We start from the raw sequence: 24,850 nt of genomic DNA, 5'->3' as shown, positions 1-24,850 counted from the left end.
TCTGGTAAACCTAGTAAAGGTTACGGTGTATCTGGTAAACCCAGTAAAGGTTACGGTCTATCTGGTAAACCTAGTAAAGGTTACAGTGTATCTGGTAAACCTAGTAAAGGTTACGGTGTATCTGGTAAACCCAGTAAAGGTTACGGTCTATCTAGTCAACAAAGTAACAATCCAGATGTATCTGGTAAGCTCAGTAAAGGTCCAGGTTTATCTGGTAAACAGAGTTAAGGTGATGGTTTCTGGGCATCTGTAAACATGGCAAAGGTCCAGGTTTACCTGGTAAACCTAGTAAATGTTTCAGGGTATCTGGTGAACCTAGTAAAGGTCAAGGTTTATTTGGTAAACCTAGTAAAGGTCTCAGGGTATCTGGTAAACCACATCATGGTCTAGGATTATCGGTAAACACAGTAAATGTCTATCTGGTAAACGGGCAGTGACGTGCCGTCAGGGTCGGCAAGGTAGGCAGTGCCTACCAAAGGGTGAATTGATATTTTGATTATATAATTATAATTTTTTTTTTTAAATTATAAATTATTTATTTTTCCATTTCCAATAGCCTACAGTACCTTAGTTTGAAAGTGTCCACATTTTGTGCGTTTCATAGCCCAAATTTCTAAACAGCGCTATTTCCTGGAACAGCTGCACAGTCTTTTTTTTTTTCGCTCCGTTGTAAGGCAGAGGGAGGCCACGCAACCTCCCAAAGGCACGTCGCTCTTCTGCCTCCGTTGCCATTGTGTGATTTTACATGTTTGCGCATGCACAGTCAGGTCCCCAATATGACATCCATTTACGCATAAAGGCAGCGTAGAGAGCTGCCTTTGCACGTAACTGCGCTATGCTAAATGCTATACGTAAGTTCACAGCAGATTAGTGAATAGATGACACGTGACTGCTGCTGCTACATTCTCTAGCTAGTGGGCGGGATAACACTACAGTGTGGATGACAGCGCTAGAGATGATAGATTAACTTTGTTTTGAGGAAAAACGACAGCTTTTAAAAGATGGAGACCAACACCTGAGATACCAGAGCTTCAGCAAAGGTAAGGTCAGAACATGTTTCATACTTTTCACAGTGAATGGAACAAAAGGAAGGATTGACTTTGTGGATGCTCCTCACTGAGGATGTTCTAAGTTGTCATTTTCTCTGTGTTTCCAACACAAACAACAGATGTGCTGTCGTGCCATGAGATATATCTTGTTGGAGAGTATGGAGGCTATATTAAATAATTGTTTATGTTTCTTTAATGGTGTTTATGATGTTGATTTTGTTAGATGATAAACACTTGTTCATGTGGATCTTATTGGGTTTTTTCTTTCTTATTATGCATTTGATATTTTGATAAGCGCATTGAGATGACTGTTGGAAATTGCTTTATACAAATAAAATTGATTTGAATTGAGTTAACACTTGACAGCAGAAACATATGAAATTGTCATTGGTGGTCTCGATTTGCAACGTGCCTACCCAACCCTAGTGGTCACGGCACGTCACTGTAAACGGGTACGTCTCGCCAGTAAACTTAGACCAGGAACTTTACCAAATGGGCCAGAGTCCGCTTCAAGGCTTAAGAATTTACTGGGCAGACATCAATATTGAACGATACCATACAAAACTTAATAGGTTAAACATGACCGACCTGTATAATGCACTTGTCATGCTTTTTATGTATACCAAATCCACCATAAGGAAGGACAAAGTTCCAGATATACAGAATCCAAAGATATAACTATTAACTTTCCGTCTTCCTACTCGGGGAAATCTTTGAGAGCCAACAAAAGTCTGGAGGGATACAATATATCACCTGATAGAAGCCAACAACACAGATATCTGTCTAAAGCAGTCACAGAAGGTACGGTTATGATAAAAAAAAAAAATTGTTAAATGGATAAACTGATACAAAAATTGGTGAAATCTGAAGAAGTCTATCAGAACTCTAATGATTTAATCAGAAAATTGCTGTAATATTTTTATTTAAAAAAAAAAAAGGAGACACTGTTTTTTATGGACTACATAATGAACTGTAAAAATCGCTGATCTAGACGACACATGGACATAGAGGAAATATCATCAATCAAAACAAACAGGGAATCAAAAGTCAAACTTAATAGTCAAACAAAACCCTAAAAATCTTTCTTTTAACTTGTAAAAAATACATTAAACATGTTCTTACCTACATGTAGCTCTGTTCCAATCTACAACTAAAATCACAAAAATAAAATATATGTTTCCTGTCAGGCCGGCTTATAATAGATGCTGAGATTTTGGCTGCTAAGGATAAAGACGCAGGTCTGACGATACTTTTGGATATGGTGACAAGTTTACAGTTTAATGTGAAAACCATTTTATGGCTGACTCGTAGCACTGCAACACAGGAAGACATTAGTTCCTAAATCTAAACAAACAATGATCCTTCACAGACTGGAAAACAAGACGAAACCTTGTGATCATAAAATAGAAATCCAAACGTTCTACATCCTCACAAAGTACTTTTTTCTTATAAACTCAGAGCTTGAACCATAGGTGCGTGAGCTCCATTTATGAATGGGCTTGGTGCAGTGTTTACGTCAAAATCAGCCTTCACTTTAGTTAGAAATGGCACTAACTGTTGCCTGGCAACGCCTGATAGTTTGTGTTTTCAAAAGCCAATTTATGCTTGTAGGCTTAGATTGGTGCAGAACTAAATATACAGGTTAAAAGAGTTTTTTTTTTTTTACCGTTTGTAATTGGTCACTGTATGTATAGATACTGATGCTGCTATCAGGTGTGTGTGTGGGTTCCGTCATTCAAAAGACGTTTACAAACTAACAACGCAGGTTTAGAAAAGCTTGAGTTTTCCAAAGTCATCACACGGTTTATCAGGCAGAGCGACATCTAAGCTCTGCCTGCTTCTCTTCCCAACATTCTTTGTCTATTGCATGTCCTTAAACGTTGAGTTCATGTCAAAGGTGTGTGCACTCAACAGGTTTCAGAACGGGGGGAAAATGGAACCCAAAAACCGAACACAGAATGCTCAACAACCTCTCAAACAATACCACAACTTCCACCACAATACACACTAAAATAAGAATGATAGTAATCTCAATAGCCGTGTTGTAAATGTCATACGAATGTACTACTAGTACTAACGTACTACTTATACTAAGTTTGACGTCAAAATGAGTATATAGTGCGTTCACATTAGATAGTATGTGAGAAATACCAGGATGTAAACTATATGGGGACATTTTTTTAGGTATGCACAATGGGCATTGCAAGTGGAACGTAAAATCGTCCAGGATGTTCCGTCAGTAGCACAATGGAGGGTAGGGTTGGGCATCGAGTATCGATTGATACCAGGACTAACTTTCAGATTCTCCCGGAAACGTTCAAATTTTTAAATTTCAATTCCTACTTTCGATACCCAGTCCTCCAACCAGAAGAAGAAGCCGCCAAACACCAACGAAGAAGAATCCACTGAAAATGTTTATATTACCACGTGATCATGAACAGCGTGCGGCATCACTTCAGTAAAAATAACAACTCGACTTAGTGTAACATTTGTAAAAAAAATTACATCATGCACAGGAGGGTGCACGACGAACATGATCATTGTACAATGTATACATGTTATATATATACATGTATACACATTGTATATAATATATACATGGTTCATATCGATACTCTGAAAATGGAAAATTATCCTTCTCTTGTCCAGAAGTGGAGGCGGCGAGCGGAATCTGCTACTACTCTCTTTCTGGCCGCCTTCTACTCTCAAACATGTTCATAAATGATTCCTTACCTCTTTAGCACTGAAAGAATATCTGTAATATTACGTGAATATCTGTAAAAGTCATGTTTTTCTATTAGCTCTGTCTGATAGCATAGCATCTCTTCTTCACTGCAAGAATAACTGCATGCTAACCGACCACTGCTGGTCAAAACAAATATCTGATGTAAATACAATGACTGTTTTTTTTTTTTTTGTTTTTTTTAAAGTACAATATTTAAGGCACAAAATACATTTTCAGTTGCACTTTTAAAAAGAAAAAGAACTATTATGCAGTTTTGCATTGTTTACTATAGAACCAGAATTTAAATTAATAGGCTTCTTCTTCACTTGTATTATTCCTTTATTTATTTCATTCAAGATTTATTTTTAGTTAAATTGCATTATTTTGAATAGTTTATCAAGGGATTCTTTTGACAATGAAAAATAAAAGGAAAATAGTACAGTATTTTCTAGTTTTTTCCTGAAAAAAAATAAAGGAATATTTTATATTATATCATCATTTGTCTACAGTCCCGTTTTGTAAAATAAATCGTGAGAAAATCATATCGTGAACGCAGTATCGTGAATCGAATTGTATTGGGAGTTGAGTGAATCGTTTCATCCCTAATATACACTGTATACAATATATACATGTATATAGATTGTATACAATACATATATTGTACAATTGCCTCTTAAGGTGCATTCACACTGAACGCGACCGCAGCGCTGCAGTAGCTTCCATCTTCCCTGATCTGTCGCTTGCACATAGCGGTGCTTTTTGGTCACTTTATCGCTTTCATTTTGAACCGATAAATTGAGGAAGTTGTACAGCCCACCGCTGCAGCCGTCGGCACTGTAGTGGGAGGGAGCAGGGAGGGGCTGCAGCCTCCGCTCTACAGACAGTGAAGGACGAGGGATTTGTTGCTTTAAGTCGCTTAAAAAGTTCAGATTTTTCAACTTTGAGCGATGAGGTTGAGCGCGACCTCGGCGCTCAAATTACACGTCTCGTCACTTTCGGGGAGATAACTTGAGGTTGCGTCATTTACATTGATTTTAATGTAATCAAGTTGCTTCAGTCACTACAGTTGCGTTAGGTGTGAAAGCACCTTAAGAAGAATGGGAATCGGAATCAAAATGAGGAATTGTTCAAAATCAAACGATGCCTACCCATAATGGCAGGTCTCTATAATCTTAGAAATGTGTTAATGAAATGTGTCTACGTGAGTTTTATGGATCAAATGAGCACATGTTGATATTCTACTTGGTCACTTTTTCTCTTCAAATGTTTTCAGAACTTTCAAAGTAAAGGTGGAGAATCAACAGAGATATTTAGCCTCAGTGTGAACAAGGTTTTTAACCTGTAGGTTCCAAATGCATCTTGGGAACACTCATCATCCTAATCATACTATAGTATATTGTTGGCAGTATATACTCATTGAGTTTGTAGCATATACAGTAGTACGTTACTGTGACATTTACAACACAGCCAAGGTGCTTGAGAACAAACGTATTTAGTTAATCAGTTAAAAAAACTGCACAAAGTGTCCAAACATCAGTCAAATAATCAAAGGCAGCAGAGATTCAGATAAAATCTGTCCATAATCCAGTTTTTACTATAAAAATCTAACAGAACTGATTAACTAATCTGGAGTATAGATGTTTACAGCTTTACTTAACACATTTTGCTACTCTGGCTTTCAGTCCAACATCATTCCCAATCCCAACTATCCTGGAGAACTGAGTGGGAACCCCGGTTAGAGAGAAAGTGTCAGGTAGTGTTAGAGAAGTGGGAGTCTGAAGCGCATGGGTCAAACAAAAAATTTAAATAAAACAATTAGAAAAATAAACAGAAACCTGAGATGCTGGAGGGCCATGTGGAGAAAAAATAAATAAATAAAGAATACGCCAAAAAGCTGAGAAACAAAAGTTTGAAGACATGCAAGACAAAAGGTTGGTGAAGTGAGAAATACTTGAAAGAAGCAGACGTACCATTAGTCGGATGCTTTGCAAACGACACAGAAAATCGTTTTACTGCCGGCATTGACAACAACTCTGAGGAAATAAAAAAAAAAAAAAAAAAAATTAAAAAAAGGTCACTAGTGTTACTGCGAGGCCACATGGGGGATGGTGGGTGCATCATGTTCTCTCACTGCCTGCTCTTCTCTAACATGGACGTAGAGCCACGCCTCGATAAAACGACGTCAGATGAAATGATTTCAACTCAGGAGGTGAAGAGCACACGAAAGAAAAAGGAAAAAGCCCAGTTTGTATTAAGGCTAGCCCTCCCAGTGTTCCCAGTAACTTCTACCAGTTAGGAATAGGTCTGCCATTAAGAAATGACCAACACTACCAGGGCTCAGAGTCACTCAGCATGCACCGACCAGTCTGACAAAGCTTCCCCTGACGTGTGAACATGAGGTGGAACAGGATGGACGAGCATCCGACAAGACGGCGACACCTAGTGGACGACATGACGATGACAGCACCACCACCAAGAGGACACACCCCGACTACACACTACTACACAGCTTCTCATTGGTTCTCAGCTCGTGGGTCGCAGGCCATTTGTGAAGACCACAATGGGAAAATATGGTGCTTTTATTTTGAAAGGAATTTGGGGCGGAAGTTTCATTAGGGTGCACATTTGGGAAAAGATATATCCGGGCCCAACACTTAACATATTGTTTTCCGGAAAAATTTTACCACTAAAATCAAGAAAATGTTCCTTAAAGAGATCCTCCACTGTTTTTACAAATATGGCCAAAAACCTTTGAAATGTACTTATTAGATCTATACCTAACAAAACACATGATTATGCAGCATATTCGTTGTATTTTAAAAATGGGACTTCTTTACAGTTTTAGAGCCTGTGTTCCTCCATCTTGAAATCATGTGATTGATGATGTCACACATCCCATAAACATCCTATTGTTTTCTATTGGAGTGAAACATTCAGCCTGATTTTGAGATCATTTAGCAGCTTTTTCAGTCAAAATGACAACTTGTGCTGCTTTTGGTAGCTTAAAAAAATAGGAGAAGTTAAAGATGTCGATGTAAACCTCGTTTACAGAAAGAGAATAAAAAAAAATTGTGACCCAAAAAACCACAGATTTGGAACGTCACACCTTGTGGTCATAGATTATTTTTATCATCTTTCGTTAAACAAAAGAGGTTTGCATCAGAATTTCTAATTTTTCCTGATTATTTAAAACAACCAAAAGCTGCACAAGTTGTCATTTTGACTGAAAAAGCTGCTAAATGATCTCAAAATCAGGCTGAATGTTTCACTCCAATAGAAAACAATAGGATGTTTATGGGATGTGTGACATCATCAATCACATGATTTCAAGATGGAGGAACACAGTCTCTAAAACTGTAAAGTAGTCCCATTTTTAAAAGTGAATAAAATGAATATGGTGCAAAAAAATGCTGTTTTCTTAGACATAGATCTTTTAATAAGTAAATTTCAAAGGTTTTAGGCCACGTTTGTAAAACCAGTGGAGGATCCTTTAATGAAGGAGAAAATCCTAGCTTTCTAGTTCCACTAGTTTATTTGTAATGCATGTTTGACAATTTTCAGCACTGTTTCTTTTCCTTTCCACTACGTTGTCATCAACCGTATCCATGGGAACCCGAGAACAACTTTTTGACGTAGATTTTTAAAAAGGCAATGAAGAACATTAGGTATTAGAACAGGAATCATTGAGTTGTAGCTCAGTGTGTGATGGCTGTGAGCATCTTTCTACTCTGCTAGCACAAAATGGTAACGGAGTTGAAAGACCATCATTCAACCCCACGTTAAATAAGAATAAGGACGAATTCAGCACGGCTGCTACTGTTTGCTGCTCATAAAGCACAGCTAACATGGAACATTAAGTGAGCTACTGCAACCTTTACATTCCATGATTTTCAACATAACAAACGAGCCCCAAATGAAAATTTTGCCCATATGCTTCAGAGTTGAAAGCAGAGAAAACAATATTTCTAGTGTTCTTTCTGAAAGAGATGTTTTTGTTCTTTCCAAACACTATGGCCTTATTTATAAGGTAATCTGGTATAGAGCGAAGTGTATTACATCTTAAGATAAAACCGCTGATAACTCATTAACCTCAACATGCAAAAATCAGCTTTTGAAAGCTGTCCCTGATGAGTGAAAATGAGGTGGAACAAATGAAAAGACACCAACAGCTTTTATAAGAGCCTGAATGGCCTGTATTAGACTACAGCAACACCTAATGGACAAAGAAACAATGACACGCCACCCCCCATAAGACAATTTTTTTTCTATCATATGACGATTATTTATTTATCTTTAGTTGAAGATTAAATGAGTGTTTGAGCTATTTCTGGTCTTGTTCTCTGAAAAATGACAAGCCTTAACATTCTTCATCCATCATATTATATTATTTATATCATATTAATTTTCCCCTTAAAGGGGGGGTATCAAGTTTTTTTCAGGCACATTGTACCATTCTATAACATACTCAAGAAACTATGCTACCCATTTTTTTTAGAGAAATGCAGCAAATATTAAAAAAAACTAAATTTCCTTCTGTAGCTCACAGTTCATGATGCTTTGATTTAGCCTTTGTCTCTTTAAGAAACTCCAAGCTTGTCTGACGCACCTATGAACACGCCCCCTTCAGTACTCATTCAAACACACATGGATGTTGTTTACTTCTGTTTTTCTATGCGCTGTATCTGGATACGTTCTCCATTTTTACATTAGAATGATTATCAAAGTGAGGAATGCTAACGCGCGCGCACGCACGCCTCAAATGGATGCTGTCAGAGTTTTTAAAGATTACTCAAACATACATGAGTGAGCCAAGGAAACACTCCAGGAATGTTTTTAAAAAGGGAATGACATAGTAACATGCCCCCCTTTAATAATTCATCTTCTGCATGTTTTCCTCCCTTATTATTATCAATATTAATCTATATATATATAAATACATAAAAACCCTGGGATAATCTTGACACTTGAGATGCTTTAAGTATTCAGTATTGTTTTAATCAATGTTAATGACTGTAATTTGGGCCTCTTTATTCTTTTTTTTAATGTCAGTCTATCCATAAAAATGTGGAAAAAAATGTTTTCTTTGCAGAACCTGCAACATTTGATTCCACAGCTACTTCTGTAATAAACTCTTAATACTATAATGTATCAAAAAGCACCAGATTTGTGATAAATTGTTCTTATTAAGGGATGAAAGTCGGCCCTGAAGCCAAATGAGCTGAGAACCACTGCATTAAACTCCAGGTGAGAACAAGATGAAACAGTGTGACTGGGTGTGATGACAACAATGAACATGTAAAAAGTCAAGTCTACGGTTAACGTAAACCAACCCTCAGAGGTTGATGTGAACCTGACAACTGACACTGACACATATGGGACACAGCATGAGGACATGAGTGAAACGTTGAGCGTTGAGAAATGAGCGCCGGCTCCAACACGTACCGTCTTTGTAGCACAGACTGCCGGTGGAGAATTTTTTGCGGTGCGCGCGTGCGTAGTCCTGCAGGTTAGGGGCGCTAGAGGAGCCACCGAGGACGGTGGTGCTGAAGAGGCCAGCGCACTGAGAGCCTGCGAGGTAAGGGACGAGGAAGGGGGCGCTGGTGTTAGTCATCACTACAAAAAACATGCTGTTACTCATACACAGAGAGAGAGAGAAAATAGAGAGAATAGAGAGCAGGAGAAGGCCATGCAGCTCGTACCAACCTCTCTCTGCATCCTTACTCTCCTCTAAAGAGGCCCAGATGAGAGCTGCTAAAATGAGAACGATCATCCTCATGTCCCATCATTACACCCAGAGTCAGGGCCACACATTAGGAAAGACAACACACCTCTGACAACCCAAAAATACCCATTTAACATCTCAAAAGTAACAAAAGATGTGGTTAAATCCACATTTTACTCTGAGGTGAATTCATTACATGAGCACGTTAAGATAGCACGAGTACAGTGTGCGTTTTAGCACATCCTCAGCTCTTAGAGTGAGGTATCAGGAAAACCTCTCTCATTTATCAGACCAAACGGACTCATGACTCAGCAAAACCTCCATCAAATGAAACAGCTTCAAACGCCCTCAATAAAACAGTCTCAGGCTTCAAAATAAAAGTCATCAGACTCGACAGCCTCAGTTAAGGGCCCTATAATGTCCATGTCATCAAAATCATGAAAAGTTAGGTTAATTGTATTTAGCAATTGAAAATTGGCAATACATTGTAATTGTAGGAGTTCTAATTATTTTTCTTCATCTTTTCTGTCTTAGAACTCCTCCTAGGTTATTAATGGAGCACTAATGACACGTACAGTATGTCATCTCACTGTGGCAATGTCAAAGATGTGCAGTCGACCTTTTTTGGAGCCTCAAGGTCAAGGTCAAAAAAACAAAATTGTCCATATCTCTATGACTATTTATCGCACAAGTTTGATGCTAACATCTATGAAAAGCTCATCTCAAGTGGATTATTTTACTTAATTGTACCGAAGCTGTACGACCTACCAGTAAAAAGATCGGAAGGGGTCAAAGTTCATATCACAAAAAAAAACATTTTCCCTATATCTTAAGAAATTCGGATACAGTGCTGAAACTGGTACCATTGAACAACATTTCCTTTCAATGTGTGACCTTGACCTTCGCTCAATGTCATATTTAAGGTTAAGGTCAGTATTCAGTTTTTCCTGCATTAAATAACTTGTCAACAAATCCAGATACAGGTTGCCTAGTTCAAATTAAGTTGATCAAAACGTCATCAATAAACCATCTCAAATTCAGTAAACCATTGATCCCTGAGGGGAAAATGGATGACATTAATGCTGCTCTCAAACAACTTTATTTGACACATTATTATGAATAATAAAAAATAATCCATGTCAGTACAACCTTTTAATTATAGCTTACACATGGTTTTAAATTAGATTTTTAATTTTGACATATATTTGTTTGTTTTTTTTTTTTCTTCATTATTATTTATTTTGTTTCCCCACAGAAGTTGAAAAGTAATATTTTCTGAAAAAAATGATAAATATTTCTAAAAAAACCTGAATTAAGAAAACAGAACTTGGAAAAAAAAATTAAATAGATTTCTTAGGGCCCGTAAAACAGGACACGGCGTTTTATTTTGAAGGAACCGGAAGTACACATGACAAAGTAAGTTGAAAAGCTGTTTCCTTTTATTTTTTAATAGTTAAAACATCTTAATGTATTGTCTGACTTCAACTTACACTCATATCCGAAGCAGCACATGTTGATGACATCACGTTTCTTCAAAATACAAAATCATGTCCTGTTTTTTACGGCCTGAGGTGGTGTTATTTGAGGCTGTTTGGTCTGATGACTTTTATTTTGAAGCCCGAGACCGTTTCATCTGACGCCATTTGGTCTGACAAGTGACAGAGGTTTTCCTGGTACCTCATAACCTCACTCTGAGACGTGAGAATGCCCTAAAATGCACACGAGCTATATGTGCTAACGTTGAACAGTTTGACCTTTATCTGCTCAAAAAACAAACTATAAATGCTCACAAAAATAATCATTTACAGCGTCCCTAAAAATACCTGGAGTGGGCAATTCTTAACCTATTTCTTTCTGGTCATCAATTGTTATCTTTATCTATTTTATTTTACATGATGTGAAAATACTGTTCTATCAATTCTATCAATAATATTTAAATATGTGACCAAAATATGCACATATATAAATATATGAAAAGAAACACTTTTTTCCTGAAATTTAAGCACTAAAACAATCTCCCAATTAATCTAGAAATGAAACCATTTTTTTTGTTTAAATTTGTCTAATTTTAATCAGTTAATGATGAAAGTAGAAAAGTGAGATGTTTCAATTTTTTCAAACAGCTGTGATTTTATGAGCTGATATTTGGACACTAGGTTGCCGTGGTAACGCTGCGTCTCAACACCCACCTAATCCGCTTTGTTTCATCTCTGGTGACTGACGTGAGCAGAAGGAAAACAGGCGGTAGCTGCCAACTTTGGAGAAGGACGTTTCAGACAAAGCCTGAAGGAGGAAAAAACACAGACAGAAAATGTTCAGGGAGACGTTCATCCTCCATATCTGCACGTTTGGTCTGACAATTACTGATGTCTCCAACTACAGCTGTGGAAATTTACCTTTTATAAGATCTATTATGCATCATATTCATTGAATTGCCTTTTAACTACTTTACAGTTTTAGAGCCTGTGTTCCTCCAACTTGAAAATGATTGATGATGTCACACGGCCCCACTGCCTGTAAACATCCAATTGTTTTCTATTGGAGTGAAACATTCAGCCTGATTTTTAGATCATTTAGCAGTTTTTTCAGTCAAAATGCCAACATGTGCTGCTTTTGGTTGCTCTAAATAATCAGGAAAAGTTAAAGATGTCAATGTAACGACATCTTTAACTCTGTAGTTTTGTCGTAGACAATGAAGCAGAGAACTGGCAGGGGTTCTAAACCTTGGGGTCACAGGAGCCTGGGAGGGGGTCACCAGATGCCTTCAAGAAACTAAGAATATTTTTTTAACAATTTCAGCCCATTTTTGCTTATTTTTACCCTTTTTTTGCAACTACAACAACAAACAAAAACAAAACACAACAAAAACAAAAAAACAACAAACCAAAAAACAAACCAACTCACCATATTTTAACCTATTTTCATCACTTTTTCTGCCATATTTTTGCTCCTTTTATGTAGTTTGCTACATTTCTCCCATTTCTGACACTTCTACATCAATTCACATTTTCAAACACGTATAAACCCTTTCCACCACTTTTCCCACATAATGTCTCACACAGTAGTTGACCCATTATTGTCATTTTTTACCTCTTTTCACCATATTCCATGACAATTTTGTGCCCATTACCCACATTCACAATTTGTCATTCCCATTATTTGCCAGTTTAAACTAATGTTCCAACTTTTTAAATTATATCTGAACCCCTCTCCCCCCCATTTATTTTAAGCCAATAATGACACTGAGGAATTTTGTGTAATGGAATTGATTTGTTTTGATTATTTAGACAATTTGCAATAAAAAATTACTTGAATTCATGTGATAAGCAAAGATAAACTCCAAAAGCCCTAAAAACCTTGTGGAGTGTCTTAAAATTTGTGATATGAGATATCTACAGATTATTTGTAATTGACAAACAAAATCATGTTTTCTCTCTCTCTGATTTTCTACTGCTGTGGGCCATATTGGATGCTCTAAAGCAGTGTTTCCAAACCTTTTTTGTCCAATGTACCCCTTATCTTTTCTGTCCTAAAAGGCGATACCCCTTTATTTTGTTAATTTGTCTCAGGAGGCTCGTCTGAAAGCTTCACTCAAAGTTTTCTGATGTTTTGAGCATTTTAGGTGTTGATCTCACCGGTTTAATGTATTTTTTAAGAGTTAATGCATTATCAATGGAAAAGGAAATGTCGTGAGCAAGCAGGAATTTGTCTCATAATCTCAGAAAAATAAATTGAAATGTGTTCTGTGTACCCCCTGAGGTGTGTTGAAGTGCCCCTAAGGGTAACACTACCCCTGGTTGGGAACCACTGCTCTTAAGGGCCGGATTTGGCCCTTTAGAGTAGTTTGACATGCGTCCTCGTGTCTCACCTCCATTGAACCGGTCTTGTGATTGCGGATGAGAGGCGACTTCCTCTGGATGGTGATTGGCTCAGACAGCGGCACGGCCCGGTCCGTTTCGTCCTGTGACAGGTCCTCCAGACTGCCGGGGTCGGGCTGCTTCAGTCCAGTCTGTGTGAGCGGGAACGCAACATGAATATAGACAGACTTAAGAAAAGTCCAACAGAAAAATAAAAACAGGGAGGTGGGAAACGTCCTGAACGTACCTGACGGGCCACCTCAGCAGAAGCAGGCCTGAACCCAAAACCTGTGGGAGCGTTCTCCTCCTCCTCCACACCTTTAACTCCTGGACTGAAGTGAAGCTCTACGTGGAAACGCTCCTCAGAGGAAAGCTCCTTCAGGGCCGGACGCAGAACACAAAAATGCTGCTTCATTTAATCTAAACACAAACTTTTCCTGTGACGTGTAGAACTTATATTTTAGGTTTGGGCTTCTGCTCAATTAAAGAAGAAATTCTACGGTGAAATAACATTTTAAACGGACATTTTAGCGCTTATGTTGCATTCAGATTTCAAAAATATGGCTGACCGGGTTATTATCTATTAGGGATGAACCGAAATAAAAATTCTTGGCCGAAACACCGAAAGAAGTTATAATGCAAATGATTAGTCCCATTGCATTTATGGCTCTGAATATGTACAAACTTTGCTGAGATTAAAACATTGCATTTGTATAAATTCATATTAATGCTTCAAAAAATAAATCAATTAAAAATATTAAAATATGTATTTAGCACTGACATTCCAACAATGCACAATATGAAATAAAACAATAAAATGTTTAGCACATTTTGTCAACAGCCAACCATTTAATGTGATTCACACGGGCTTAAAACATGACACAGAGCCCCAAAAAACAAAAAAAGAAGCATTTTAAAATCAAAGCTAAATAATGTAAATACAGCCTGTATTACCATGTTCCACAAAATGTGTGAAAAATCTGCCAACAAAGAGAACATTGTATATTTCCTAATAGTTTTTAGCACTAAAAATGCATTTTGATCATTCAGTGTGGTTCTGTGTGACGTCAGATATCTGATTCTCCAAGCAGTCAGGGTAAATGTCCTTTTACTGACTTTAAAGTAGCCTTCCAATGCCCTTTTTCCAAGTAGGAGGTCGGAAAATACCAAGTTACAAGTCATCTTGAATGCAGCATTAGTTACAGTAAGAGTCAGCCAGTTCCATAGAGGTTTTTTCTGGTTATTATAGTTATTTATCTGTGTGTTTAAAATGTTTCTGTTACAGTGTCTTTAATTAGTGTCATATGTTTTATTCTTAACCAAGTTGGGTTGCCTGTATTACAGGATAATAAAAGCTGGTGAATTGTGCTTGTGTTGGTCAGGTTTTCAATCATAATCCTATAGTTTAAGGAGCTTAAAGTCAGTAAATAAAAGCCTGCACGAAACATGCAGAGTTTGTTTCTTTACCTCTCAACCAAACGCTTGAGAAAACAAACCATGACTGTGCTGAGTTGACAGAGGGAGAATAAACGGACCTTGTTGTTGTCCTCATATAGCATGATGACGATCTGAGTCATGTAGTTGAGTTCAGAGACGGCGCTCAGATAATCCATGGCCCGCTTCCACTGCTGGTCCTTTTCCTCCTTCAGGAAAACAACCAGAAAAACATGGCCGTCACTTCAAAGTTGAAGGGAAAATCTACACGTGGAAATTAACATCAAATTCTGTTGTAGATTCCTCAGCTCGTCCAAATACACAAAATGAATGAAACTTTACAGTATTTTCTTGGCTCAGTTTCCCTTTGCTTTTATCACAATTCCTGTTTAGTTCAACCATATTTCTGTGTTTAGATGACTTTACTGACTATTAAACTTCATGTATTCATATCAAACATGCTAAATAGGGTTAACAGAGTCAATTACTGCTATTCATTTTACATCTTATATACTTCAGATGATTAAAAACAGGACTGTTACACTGAAATTTCACTACATTACGTAACAATAGTGGTTCTCAACCTTTCCAGGAAGTTTATTATGATTTGGGTCATAATATCTAGTCATCTTAAAGATGTTTAAGCTTCAATCAGAAAAAAAAAGTGACGAAATGGGAGTTTAAAAAAAAAAACAATGGGCATGACAAATTGTAAATGCGGATAAATGAGCAAAAAATGATCCAGAAATATGGTGAAAAGATGTTAAAAGTGACAATAATGGGTCAATATATGTGACATAAGGTGGAAAAGTGATGGAAATGATTCATAAGTGCTGAACATGTCCTGAAAGCAGAAAAAATGTGCAGAAAAGACATTGAAATGTGATAAAGAAGTGTCAGAAATGGGAGAAATGTAGCAAAAATACATTAAAAATAACCTGCACCAGTTTCTCCAGAGCTCAACTGTGTTGACACTTTTAAGAAACTGTTTAAGACTTCGTTTTTAGAAAAGCTTTTAATCAACTGGAAATATTTCATTATCCTTTTATGATGTTGCTCCTATGATGTACTGTATATGCACCCATATTTTATTATTCTATTATGATGTTGCACTCGTATTAATTTCTCCACAGCTCTGTACAGCACGTTGTGATTTTATCTGCAAAAAGCGCTTTATAAATAAACTATTTACTTAAAGGGAACAAAAACATTGGCAAGAAAAAGTGATGAAAATAGATTAAAATATTGCAAGTTTGGTGTAGTTGCAGAAAAAGGGTAAAAATAAGCAAAATGGGCTCAAATTGTTGAAAAATATTAAAAGTTGGGTTGCTTCCATTCCAAATGATACATTTCCCTCGAATTTTGCTTAAATGGAGAGAAAACATTTCTTTAAAAAGGAAATGAAACTCGTAGTTTGATCTCCAGTCACTAACTTTGTGATCTCATCAGGAACACAGAGGAAAACAGCAGAGAGCTGCTTTTATTTCCTTTTCTCTAAATGAGATAACCAAAAATGGTGAAATTAGTCATGGAATTGGATTTTAAAAACCACAGAAAATGATTCAAAGATGAAAAAGGGCAAAAATGGACAGAAAAGGTGATAAAAAGGGTTCAAAATGTCAATACTGGAACAATTAGTTTAAACTGGTAAATAATGGGCACGACAAATGGTGGATATGGTTAAATTGTCAAAAATAAGCATGAAATACAGTGAAATAAGTGAGAATAATGGATCAACATATGTGACATTAGGTGGAAAAGTGGTGGAAAGGGTTTGTAAGTGCTGAACATGTGTTGAAAGTGGAGAAAGTGATGAAAATAGGTTAAAATATGGCAAGTTTTGTGCAGATACAAAAAAAAAAGGAAAAATAAGCAAAAATGGGCTTAAATTGCTTAGAAAATGTTCTCAGTTCCTTGAAGGCATGTGGCGACTCCCTCCCACTGCCTCGCAACCCCAAGGTTGAGAACCCCTGTGTCACAAAAGCGATGTTAGCTACACTGCTGGACCCTCATCCACCCGTTTAATGGGAAAAATCCCCCAAATCATTGTGTGTCAAACCTTTAATTACAGCCAAACAAAGAATCAACTTCACATTTTTACAAGAAATCCATCACAGGCGTGTGATTAGAGACGCTTCTGCTGCGACGTGTCACCATGTAAAATGATCTTGACTTTAGTTAATACTTTGTTTTTGTCAGGCTACATTTAAAAGTAAAATGTTCACACACAAATAAAGGTGAACGACGACTACTACTACTTACATCCAGGAATTCTCCGTAGCGGAAAAGGCTGAGCAGGGAGTGGACGTGACTCTCGCTGGTAAAATACAAACGTGTCCTGACGTGGCGTCCTGGAGACATCACTCCACGAGAATATCTGCACACCAGCAACAGAGGGTCAGTGGTTGATTATGAAATTAAATCAGATTTTATCCAAGACACAAACCTAGAGATTGAACCACTAATATTTCCATCAGACTCTGTTATAGAGACATCTATGACAGCATAACTTATCACAAAAATGTGAGTCTGATCTGAGGGCCACATTGTCAACATTCATGTCAGCATTTAGAAAAAAGAGCAAATTATTTTGTATTTTTGATGTTTTATGTGTTTTTTTTATTTTTCTGTAATTTTGTTTTTTAATATTTGTGATTTTCTGTAGTCGTCTTATTTGCTTACGGAATACTTGTGTGTATTTGTTGACTTTTTGGTGTCATTTACTGTATTTTTGGTGTCATTTACTGTATTTTTCTGTCATTTTGTGTGTTTTTGTTGTAATTTAATGTGTGTTTTTCTGTCATTTAGTATATTTTTTTGTCATTTTGTGTCATTCTGAAGTCATTGTGTTTTTGGTAATTTCATGTATTTTTGGTGTCATTTATTGTGCATTTTTAAGTCATTTTTTTAGTTTTTTGTGTATTTTTTGTCATTTAATGTCAATCTTTCTGTTTTTTGTCATTGTTTTGTGTGTTTTTGAGTCAATTCGTACGTATTCTTCTGTCATTCGTTTTGAGGGCATGTGGCTAATGTATGATCTATGATCCTCGTTTGCTCTTTAAATGGATTACTCATTAAATCTACTGGTTAGGCCATTAGTTACTCTGTAGTAAATAAGTGTTCTTTGCTAAACTAATGCTGAATTTAGGGCTGCAGCTATCCATTCTTTTTGGAATTGACTAATCTAGCACTTTGAGATTTGGTATCAAATGTAAAGTGCATTACAAATAAAATGTATTATTATTATTATCTAGCGCTTTATTGATCGATTAAACATTTTTTTTTTCTCGTTTTTTAAGCAACCAAAACAAATAATGCATAATGAAAATGATGTGGCTGTAAAATGATCAAGCATTTGGCTTTTATTTCTCAAAAAACAGAGGTATTTATTCCAACATTTGGGTCCAAACTAAACCTATTTATTGCAATTTAACCATTTGGTGTTTATAAGTGCGAGTGCCAACAATTAAATAACAATACAGTTAAGTCAACTTACTGTAAAACATGTAAAACTATGAATACAAACTTTAACCTAAATAGTAAAGGCCATTTAACCTTTATTTTGTATTAATATAATACAATATTACTAAAAAAATAATTGCACCTTCTGCAAATTACCCACCTGAGAACAAAGAATGAATATAAAACAAATCATCAAAGTAAACAGGTACACAATGTATACAATTTATAAAAAAAAAATAATGTAAATAAAACAAGTATAAATAAGAATCAGTCCTTTTCAGCTGTAATCTCAATTTTTGTGCATTTCTGTTGTCATTTTTTGCATAAATATTGTTTAGTTTTTTTTGTTTTATTTAACTTTATTTTAGTATATTTTTATTATAAATACCTTATGTGTGGTGAGATGTGTCCGTGTGTCCGCATGTTTTTGTGTGTGTGCGCGTTTGTGTGTGTCCATGTTGTCACACATTAGCAAATAAAGAGATGTTATTGTGCCTTAGGCAATATCTGTTTTGGTAAAAGGGCAAAGCTTTTCCATATTTGATCTACACATATTTCTGTTTATTTATTTGCATTAGTGATTCAACACTGCAAAATAATCTATAGTTGTGCGTTATTTGTATTTTCTGTAATAATTGACAGATGTTTGTCCTTCTAAGTTGTTGGGTTTAAGGTGAATGTGTAGAAGACTCACAGAGGGTGAAGTTTTGTTGACGGACTCGTCCCTCGTGTGTTCTCTGCAGGTCGATCTGGATCTTTCTGACCAGCGGGAGGCAGTAAGCGTACGCAATGTCCAGTCTCTCTCCACTTTGTTTATCCCGTATTCCTGAAAAAAAAAGACAAACACACAAGAAAAATATCACTATAGATTATTCTTCCTCTATCAGTGGAGGAACCACGGTGATTTTCTGTGATGGAAAAGACAGAATTCACTTCCTGAAACGGCAAAAAAATGGCAACATTGTATAATTTATCCCACTGAGACCCAGCCTACTCTTTTCAAACAAGAAATATTGTCATTTACCTTATAGACCCTTTTTTTTCCCCTTTCAAACAAACTCATGTGGAATTCCAATACGACGCAAAATATTACCTCACATGCATGTTTTGGGAACATATCATGAATTTTTTACCATAAACGGGTGGTCAAGAAATGAAAAATGTCCTCTTATACGCAAAATCCCATGATATAACCTGAAATGGTTATTTGTTTCTTTGCTATAGAAATGGTTGACGAATTTCTAGCCTGTGTAGCAAAAAAAAATGTTTAAATGGACGTACACTCGAATCTTGTGCAAAATCTTGCGCTATGTGATCTCGTGTGACTTTAGTGCATTTCTGCAGCTTTAAAAATTATATTTAAATTTAAAAATGTAAATAGTTTAAAACAATATAATTGTAAAAAATGTATTAAATCTCACAAAATAAAATAGGTAAAATGTTTTAAATGACAGCTGGAGTGTTCAGAAATGTCTTGTTAACTTTTCACATTTAGAAAAACTTTTGAATTGGTGTGTTTATTTACTAAATACATCTAAAAATACATTACCAATTTTTGTATTTTCCTATTTCTAACAATTTTAACACCTCTAACTACTGTTTGTGGTTTATTTATACGTCTAACCTTTTAGCTGAGGTTGTAAGGATTCTATGGATATAACGTATTTGAAGATACGGCAATAAATGGCATCAGAATGAGCAAAAATACAAATGTAGGTTCTGTTAAACTCTGACTATTGTAGTCCTTAAAGGGTTAAAGGAGCCAATCAGTGCATCCTCAACGTCTCACCTGAGGGATGACGATGTCGGCCAGCGCTCGTGACAGCCTGAACAGCTCCAGCGTGTCCTCCAGGCCCAGCGTGGAGTTGTGGATCACGTCGTATTTGACACAGTCGTAAATGTCGGGAATTTTGCTGATGTCGTAGCGGCCGTTCTTCATGCGGAAATCTCTCTCCAGCTTAGACCAGCGCTGCAGCATCAGCTCCAGGGTCTCACTGTGGTACAGCTGCAGGTCTGCAGGTGGAACACAGCCCTTTATTTTTATACAGGGAGTGACACAAACAACAGCTCAACATGTTTTTAAACTCATTTTACACCATGGCACTGGTTTGTTGTGTGTATCATTATCACCACTTTCACTTTTTTTCTATGTAGTTTAAATGTGTAACTCTTCTCTGGGCAACACATGTGATTGTATCTGATCTGAGGGTCACATGATCAACATTTACTGTATATCAACATGGATTTGTTGGGTTTTTTATTAAGAATTGTATATTTTATATAATTACAGATCGAAGCATTAACACAGGAAACAACAAAAGGTTTGTGTATTTTTGACATTATTTTGTGTATTTTCATGTTATGTGTGTTTTTGTATATTTTTATCATGATTTTGTCTGCAACTGCAGACATGTAATGTGTTTTTTGTTGTACATGTTTGTGTTTTTGGAGTCATTGGTGGTTTTTTTTTTTACACTGTGTATTTGGTGTCATTTTGTATATTTTTTGAGTAATTTTGTGTACGTTTTGTGTAGCTTGGTGTGTGATTCATGCCATCTTTAGTGTGTTTGTTGCCATTTGTATATTTCTGTTGACAATTTTCTTGTTTTTTGGAGTTAGTGTTTTTTTTTTTAACATTGTGTGTATTTGGAGTCAATACTGTATGTGTGTTTTTGGTGCCATTTTGTGTATTTTGACTCATTTTGTGTACTTTTTGAGTCACTTTGTGTGTTTAATGGGATTTTGTGTATTTTTTTGTGCCATTTTGTGTGTTTTCTTTGGAGTAATTTGCACGTTTTTGTTTGATTGCAACTTTGCACAGTCACTTTGTGCATTTTTCATTGTGATTTTATGTACTTTACCGACATTTGGTGCGTTTTTGGATGTATTTTCTACATTTACTTTGGGAGCCACATAAAATTAGATTGAGGACCGCATGTGGCCCCTGGGCCACCAGTTGCCTATGTCTATAGTAGGACTAGTCAACTACATTTGTAGTTGGGCCGAATTTGAACTAGGCTGAAGAGAAATCTACATACATGTAAAAAATTATATATATACAGTAAATATAAAATATGGTTTATGTAGTAAGTAGGAAGGATTCCTATTGGTTGATCTCACCTGCAGACTTGGGGTCTTCCATGCGTGTGCGGATCTGTGAGGTCAGACTCTGGATGAGGGCGTAGACCTGGTCACATGTGGCCACTGGGTTCTCCACAATCTTCATTGAATTCACCAGGGAGGCGCTACAGGTCGGGGCCAGCTGACACACACACACACGCACACGCACACACAGGTCAATGATGGTATGTTTGTGTTGAAGTGTCAAACTCTTATTTTGAAAGGTTCTTTTTAAGGCAGTCACCCTGTCGTAGTCCTCATCAGTGAACTCGTGGTCTTTCTGCAAGATTTCGTGGAGTCGGGCCTTAACACGGTGCTGACAGCTGCTCAGAGAGTCACTGTCGCTGTCCAACAGTCCGTTCATGTTGGCGCTTTTCACCATCTGGACCAGGATGGGCGTCAGCTCGCCTTCCAGGGCCAGCAAACCCTGCAGCATCAGGAATATTTGTAACATCCGCCTTGACACATTTGTAGTCATTTTGTTTGTTTTCATTGTCAATTTGTGTGTTTTGGGTGCCATTTTGTGTAGTTTTTGAGTCACTGTTTGTATTCCTAGCCATTTTGTGTATTTGTCTGTAATCTGTTTTTGGGACTCATTTAGTATATTTCTATTGTAGTTTTGTGTGTAATTGTAGTCACTTTGTTGGTATTTTTTGCCATTTTTTGTGACTTTAGAGTCATTTGTGTGTTTTTGTTGGTTAGTATTTTTATGGACTCATTTTGTGCATTTGTGTTGTAATTTTGTGTATTTTTCTGTAATGTATGTTTTTTCGGACTCATTTGGTGTTTTTTATTAGAGTTTTGTGTGTAATTGTAGTCATTTTTATGGTTTTTTGTTGCCATTTTGTGTGTTTTTTGGAGTCATTTGCGTGTTTTTGTTGGTTAGTATCTCTTTGGAGTCATTTTGTGCATTTTTGTTGCCATTTAGTATATTTTTTTTTACAATGTGTGTTTAAGCAAACCCTGCACATGGTCCATATTCGGGTCAATATGAGCATCAGGAGATGGATAGGAATCTTTGTAACAACCTCTTGACACATTTTACAAGCTACTGCAATGAAGAGGAGAAAGAAGTGAATGCCTTTGCGAAAGCGGCGGCCGTCATCTGCACCCTCCCTTCGTCAGAGGCGTAGATCTTCAGGTCGTGTCTGTAGGTGCTGTGGAGACGCAGTAAACCACAGCCTGGAAACCCTGCGTAGTCTCCTACACACAAAAGAGGAAAAAAAAAAAAGAATGAGTTTATTAGCGGGGTTATACAGTACAGTAGCCTTTTTACTATTATTATACATGTTTTAAAACTCCTCACCACACACTTTATACACTTTTCTCAGACAGGAATGAACATTTCTCTCTTGTTTAAACACTCTCAAAGTTCAAACCTTTGTAATTTTTAAAACATAAACCTGTTTTCAAACATACAGCACTTCATAGTCACACTGCTAGCAATCGGAAATTGATGCCGAACGCATTTAGAGTCTTTGTTGATGATGACGTCAGGCCGTCAACACGGACACCGGTCTGTTCACCCATTCAACCATGAAGTAGAAGCTGTGTGTGACCACCTGAAGCTGTAGGACAAGTCCTTTATAACCGGGACTGGACTAGGAAGGATTTGGCGTGGAGGAGAATCAGCGAGGAGGTGGTAGTAGCAGGTAAAAGTTCTCTCTGTAGCACTGAGCTAGCATAGCATTAGCCGCTAATCACACCGGCTTTTTTCACTGGTGGTTTATGTTTATGAGAGGAGAAAAAGGAGTACAGCACCTCGCTTCAGCAGGCAGTGAAACTCAGTGTTGGGTGTGTCGCTGGTGGGTGAAAGCAGCATTAGCCAATCAGGACGCAGAACACAATGCGTGTTCATACAGTGTAAAAAAAAATGCATCCAAAATTGCACTGTAAAAACAATCCGCGAAACACTGAGGCCGCAAAAAGGGACCCGCGTTATAGTGAGGGACTACTGTATTACATGAAAGGAAAACAAAGAAAGTGGTATCTGTAATAATGTGGGCTTTTTTTAATTAATTTTCTTATGTTCAATTTATTTTAATAATGTGTTTAGATCAGTACTGAATAGGGATGTAACGATTCACTCAACTCCCGATACGATTCGATTCACGATACGATTCTCTCACGATTTATTTTACAAAATGGGACTGTAGACATATGATTGAAAAAATATTCCTTTATTTTTTTGGGGAAAAAAACTAGAAAATACTGTACTATATTCCTTTTATTTTTCATTGTCAAAAGAATCCTTTGATAACCTATTCAAAACAATGCTATTTAACTAAAAATAAATCTTGAATGAAAAAAATAAAGGAATAATACAAATGAAGAAGAAGCCTATTAATTTAAATTCTGGTTCTATAGTAAACAATGCAAAACTGCATACAAGTTATTTTTCTTTTTAAAAGTGCAAATGAAAATGTATTTTGTGCCTAAACAATTGGACTTTAAAAAAAAAAAAAAACAGTCTGCACTGTATTTAAGTCAGATATTTGTTTGGACCAGCAGAGCGCGCTGGTAATCCAGTGGTCAGTTGGGATGCATCTATTCTGTGCAGTGAAGAAGAGATGCTATGCTAGCAGACAGAGCTAATAGAAAAACGTGACTTTTACAGATATTCAGGTAATATTACAAATATTCTTTCAGTGCTAAAGGGGTAAGGAATCATTTATGAACATGTTTAAGAGTAGAAGGCGACCAGAAACAAAGTATTGGCAGATTCCGCCCGCCGCCTCAGCATTTGGACAAGAGAAGGATAAATATAAAAAAAAGTACTGCGATTTAATTTTCAGAAAATTGATGTGAACCATGATACCTATGAATCGATTTTTAACTGCCTTACGATTAATCGTTACATCCCTAGTCAGAACTGATAAATACCGACGCTTGCGTGAATATGGTCGAACGCACGTCGTAAGCTCTGATCTGAACGTACGAACGGTTGATAAATGAGGGACAGCAAACGGACCCTGAATTCATCCTATTTCCTCTTTCAACACAGACTGTTTGTGGTATAATCAGTGTCTTTGTCCTGACACTGATTCAGTTTTCAATCACACATACATTCTCAAACGTGTACCTAGTTTAACCAGATCATCTTGCTTTTATGAGTCAAGCAGGAATTCCCAGTGCACATTTGAACAGTTTTCAAATATGCAGCAGATCTGTTCCTGTCCTTTGTTACAGACAAATAAAGAATAGATCTGTTTTTGCCCTTTGTTACAGACATATGAAGAATAGATCTGCTGCCGTCTATTGTTACAGACATATTTATAGAAATATAAATGTGATCCTCACCTTGTCCTCCAGGGTACATGCAGCGAAACGCTCGGCCCAGCTCCTCTGCCTGAACTCGGCCGGCGGGGGTCAGCTCCCCCCCCCACTTCAGCACCAGCAGCAAAGACGGACCTTCTTTACGAGTGTCTGAGAGCAAAACCCAAAGCAGAGAGTCAGAATAAATAAAATACACACAAGGTGA

General features: G+C 36.8%; 1 protein-coding gene across 1 annotated transcript in view; it reads right to left on the bottom strand.

The window, feature by feature from the left end:
• The window catches only part of ppip5k1a (diphosphoinositol pentakisphosphate kinase 1a), a 50,606-nt gene that overhangs the window by 9,688 nt on the left and 16,068 nt on the right, over positions 1 to 24,850 (bottom strand). Inside the window, 14 exon segments of the mRNA XM_028476800.1 lie at positions 9,217 to 9,342; positions 11,686 to 11,779; positions 13,365 to 13,505; positions 13,601 to 13,729; positions 14,889 to 14,996; positions 17,050 to 17,164; positions 18,944 to 18,972; positions 18,975 to 19,055; positions 19,058 to 19,075; positions 20,039 to 20,262; positions 21,370 to 21,511; positions 21,614 to 21,796; positions 22,451 to 22,572; positions 24,670 to 24,795. Coding sequence (XP_028332601.1) covers positions 9,217 to 9,342; positions 11,686 to 11,779; positions 13,365 to 13,505; positions 13,601 to 13,729; positions 14,889 to 14,996; positions 17,050 to 17,164; positions 18,944 to 18,972; positions 18,975 to 19,055; positions 19,058 to 19,075; positions 20,039 to 20,262; positions 21,370 to 21,511; positions 21,614 to 21,796; positions 22,451 to 22,572; positions 24,670 to 24,795 — 1,638 coding nt within the window.

This window comes from Gouania willdenowi, chromosome 3, assembly GCF_900634775.1.
Source record: "Gouania willdenowi chromosome 3, fGouWil2.1, whole genome shotgun sequence".
In the NCBI taxonomy this organism is placed as follows: domain Eukaryota; kingdom Metazoa; phylum Chordata; class Actinopteri; order Blenniiformes; family Gobiesocidae; genus Gouania; species Gouania willdenowi.
The sequence above is the reverse complement of the archived record's forward strand: the minus strand, read 5'-3'. Positions and strand labels throughout refer to the sequence as shown.